Source organism: Nelumbo nucifera, chromosome 4, assembly GCF_055504915.1.
Source record: "Nelumbo nucifera cultivar China Antique chromosome 4, China Antique-T2T, whole genome shotgun sequence".
NCBI lineage: Eukaryota > Viridiplantae > Streptophyta > Magnoliopsida > Proteales > Nelumbonaceae > Nelumbo > Nelumbo nucifera.
The window spans coordinates 81,438,085-81,442,369 of NC_142652.1; the positions used below are offsets into that span (position 1 = coordinate 81,438,085).

A 4,285-nucleotide genomic window follows, 5' to 3' on the forward strand; every position below is an offset into this window, starting at 1 on the left:
ATCTTCTGTCCAATAATTCACATACTCCACATATCACTCATTTAAAACCAAATAAAATTAATTGGGTAGATTGGAACATGAAAACAACAGTGATGTGCATATTCCACAAAGCTCAAAGCTCTGGTCTAAACCCAATGCACCACAGTCACTGTAATTCCTTGACTTGATAACGTTGAAGGGAGGGAAGGACGATAGAACCTTTTACAGTGGCAATGTGTAGGGTAATGATAAGAAGTTAATCAAAAGCAACATATCCACGTGGCAGCTTCTTCTAAAGCTCAGCCATAGCCAATGAGTCAATGACACAAGGGTCACCTTCTGTAACGTATCCAACCATGATCACTTTGACCTTGATGGCGACAACTGGGAATGTCCTTCCAAGAATGAAATAGTTTTGTTAATACAGTTAAGTTGCACACTTAGGAATAATTGCAGGCCCATCTACAAGCAACTACATGGGTTCTCGTCGTATGGAGACGTGGCCGGTGGGCAAGATTCCAAATTAATAAGGGTTCAACCAAATAATCTCACTAAACTCACCAGTCACCACTGTGATGGAGACAACCGAGGTTGTCCTTATCTAGGGATAAAACAGTTGCCACAAAAAAAAAAAATATTTATCAATATTTTTTCCTGTTGTTAGGTTCAGTTTAGAAAGAGAAATATGTAGAATGCAAAATCTTATATTTTGTATTATTTTATATGTATTTGTAATATTATACATATTTGCATTTGTAATATTTTCCGGAGTAATTTTGAGATCAACTCCCCATCAAAATTCCTAATGAAATGGCACAGTTCGGGTCAGTGTCAATGGGCGGAAAGATTTCCAATTCACAGAAGATGGTGTTTATAGGGGGGAGTGGCATAAATACATTGGGGAATCAATAAACCAAATCTAAGGGGGATTCAACCTCCAAAAAAGCCAAATAAGAAATATTATTCTATTATCAAATTTCTATACAAACAAAAATTGATTTACCCAAATGTCAGGAAGAGAATAGTACTTACCCAGATCATCAAGACAATAAACTAAAACACGAATGCGAGTTTTTATTTGGAACCCACCAACTTACCCACTCCCATCTACAAGAAAACTATGTATCCTACATATGCATACTATAGTCCCCAACGGCCCAACCTTCTATGTTTTTGCATTGCTCTCCCCTCCCTACTCCCTAGCCATGAGGTAGATATGCTTCTAAAGTGGCCAATATTTCTTCTTTTTTGGGGCCAAATCCTTCATATTAGACTTCCACGGTGGGCCCTAGAATGAAGGGTAGATACGATGCCACAAGCTTATTGACCAACGTGGGAGGATGACGAATAGGTTGGTAGGACTTGCTGTATGTGATATCAAAATTTTACGGTCAAAAGTTCTCCAAGGTTCAAAATACCGTATCAGCTGATACGTATCATTCTGGTACAGGTCTGATATATATAACGTATAGAAATTATTTGTAGCGTTTTTTTTTGTATGTATCGGTCTGTATCGGATTATTCCAGATCTTGTATCGGACTATTTCAGGTCTGTATCAGCTAATACGGTTCTGAAATAGTCCAATACAGCCTGATACAAGTAGGGGTGATCATGGACCGGGTCGGGCTAGGCTTTGCACTTATGATAAGGGCTATAGCTTAGGGCCAGGCCTGATTCCAGGCCAATGTCCCTCATATATAAAACATTACATATTTATATTTTAAATGTCATAACATGCATATAAACTTATTTTATACATTATGTAATATAAAATATTACATATGATATAAATTATACATATCATGCTATAATATATTATATATATATATATATATATATATATATATATATATATATATATAATATAATGTAAAATAACATGTATGCATATATATACATTATACACAAAATGTGTAAATTTAAATATATGCAGGCTGGGCAAGCCCGGGCGGGCTTGAAATTTTAAGCCCAAGCCCGACTCTAAAATTTGCAAGCCTGATGTGGGCCCGGGCCCAGGCCGGGCATGAGCACAAAACCCAGGCCCAAGCTTGAAATTTTCAGGCATGATCACCCCTAGATACAAGTCCCCTTCTCTCTCATTAATTTCATTAAATTATATTTAGGGCTGAACTACCTTTCATTAATTTAATATTTACTCCTATAAGTGCAATTTCTCTCTCATTAGTTAGTTAATTAATCATATAATTAATGCATAATTTTAAATTGGAATTTCAATTTTAGCGCCTAATCGAACTCTCTTCTCATTAATTTCATTAATTAATAACCCTCTTTCTCATTAAATTTGTTTTGTTAGTATAAAACTACAAATTAGCAATAACAAGATTCGGACCTTAAGCCGTTAGGATTTAAGAACTAGAGGTTCACCATTAAGTCATGCCCATTTGCTTACTATAGGTTTATGCATTTTTATTTTTAAGTAAATTGTCTTTTTTTCTTAGCGTATGCTTATCAATAAATGTTAGGATTAATTATTAAAATTTATGTATTAATAAATATTAAAATAAATCATATTAATTATTTTAAAACTAATGTATATCAATATACATTTTAGGTTTTTTTTGTTTTTTCACATTTTAGTTATTTCATCATTTGTCAATAGTTACTAAGTGTGTCTCGATATCTCGAATTTTATATAGACTATTAAATTACAATTTTTTTCTTTTAAATAATTTATTTACAATCATCTAAAACTTGTAACTATTGTTATTAATATATTTTTAGGATTTATTTAAATTTTTTAGTATCTTGATTTTTCATCATATCCATAAGTATCTAAAATATATTCCCATACATCTTTTAAAAATATCTTTTCGATACACCTTACGTTTCCATACTTTAAACTTTGAACCTCTCAATCCAATTCCAACAGTAAAAAAGAATCTCATGTATTTTATTACTAGCGTGGAATTTGAATTTTATAATTAATTCCACAACCTGCTGAACATCCATGGTATTCAACTAATCCTTGCTCTTACTTTCTCTCAGTCTGTCCTATCTCACGATTCTCACCGTCTACACTTGACTAAGAGGTGCCGGCTTTTATGAGGAATCTTGTACGGTTTTTAGAGGAGAAGGACCGTATCGGCGAAATATCGTATCGGTCTCGGTAAAAACACCTGGAAGAAAATGAACGTGAAACCCTGTAACTCTCCAAAACTTGCTTGGGCGCATGAAAGCAAACGATCTGGCCCATGACCATGAAGCCCAAAATACCCCTCTTCTTCGAAAAGAAAAGTTTAAAAAAGAAAAAAAAAAAAAAAAAAGCGAAAATTAACGTGGCTACGTGGCTCTAAATAAGCACTAGAAGTTAGATTGTCCCACCACGCTAATCGTACGTACTGCCTCTGATCTTCGTGCTGTAGAAATGGGACCCACCAGCCCCAATACCATCTCATACCTTTTCTTTGTGTTTTTAAAATCCGAGCTTAAATCTCACCACCTACCATCGTCGCCACGAGAGAGAGAGAGAGAGACGGTGGAGAGAAAGAAAGGGACGATGAGAGATGGTGGGATTGAGTATTCTCCTCGAAGCCCAGAAGAATCTTAAGGAAAGCCCACAGGTCATCAATAAGACTACCATGGTGAAACCCATCCCTTCTCCATCTTCAACGTCGTCATCGCTGTATTCTTCGTCACCTCTCCCGGCGATTTCGTTTCTTGACGAGTGTTTTCTCTGTAAACAGAGGCTTTTACCCGGCCATGACATTTATATGTACAGGTGAGTGAAGTCGATCTTTTTGTTTCACTACTGACCACTTCAAGTCTCCACGGCTTCTTTTTCTTCTTCTTCTTTCTTTGCTCCTGTTTTATAACAAGAAAACCTCTTTTTTTTTCAACTATATTAGTTGAAGCTTATTGTTCCAATTTTACTGCTTAGATATATAACTTGAACACCCGAGAACTTGTTTTTTCTGTTAGGTTTTGAGTACTGTTTAATGGGGTTGTTCTAAAGAGCTTCATGTTGTGGTTATATTTGAAACCCAGATCGAGATTTCTCTTTTAACCATTCTATTAACTGAGTTTACTCTTTAGATTATCAGTGTACGATGATCCTTCTATTTTCTTACCACTGCCTCTCCTTGTTTTTCTTTTTTCCGCAGAGGAGATCGGGCTTTTTGCAGCGTCGAGTGCAGGTGTAGCCAGATCTTAATGGACGAAGAAAACATCAAGAGAGAAATCTGCTATCAGGCTGCCATGAGACCCACATCGTCGTCGCCATCGTCGTCGTCGTCATCCCGTCATCGCAAAGGAAACAGAAGCCGGGCGGGTGCGTTTGCCTACTGA

At 36.0% G+C, this 4,285-nt stretch overlaps 1 protein-coding gene across 1 annotated transcript; it reads left to right on the plus strand.

Moving 5' to 3' along the window:
- The first annotated feature begins 3,504 nt into the window (after positions 1–3,504).
- LOC104606196 (DUF581 family protein, putative (DUF581)) lies at positions 3,505–4,285 on the plus strand. Its single transcript, XM_010271285.3, has 2 exons — positions 3,505–3,719; positions 4,102–4,285. Exons 1-2 carry the CDS (start codon positions 3,505–3,507, stop codon positions 4,283–4,285), a joined length of 399 nt encoding a protein of 132 aa, XP_010269587.1.

Bases quoted from the DNA above. Each gene is read 5' to 3' on its own strand.
- LOC104606196 (XM_010271285.3), top strand. From the start codon at position 3,505: ATGGTGGGATTGAGTATTCTCCTCGAAGCCCAGAAGAATCTTAAGGAA. The intron at 3,720-4,101 runs GTGAGTGAAGTC...TTTTTTCCGCAG, and splicing joins CATGACATTTATATGTACAG to AGGAGATCGGGCTTTTTGCA.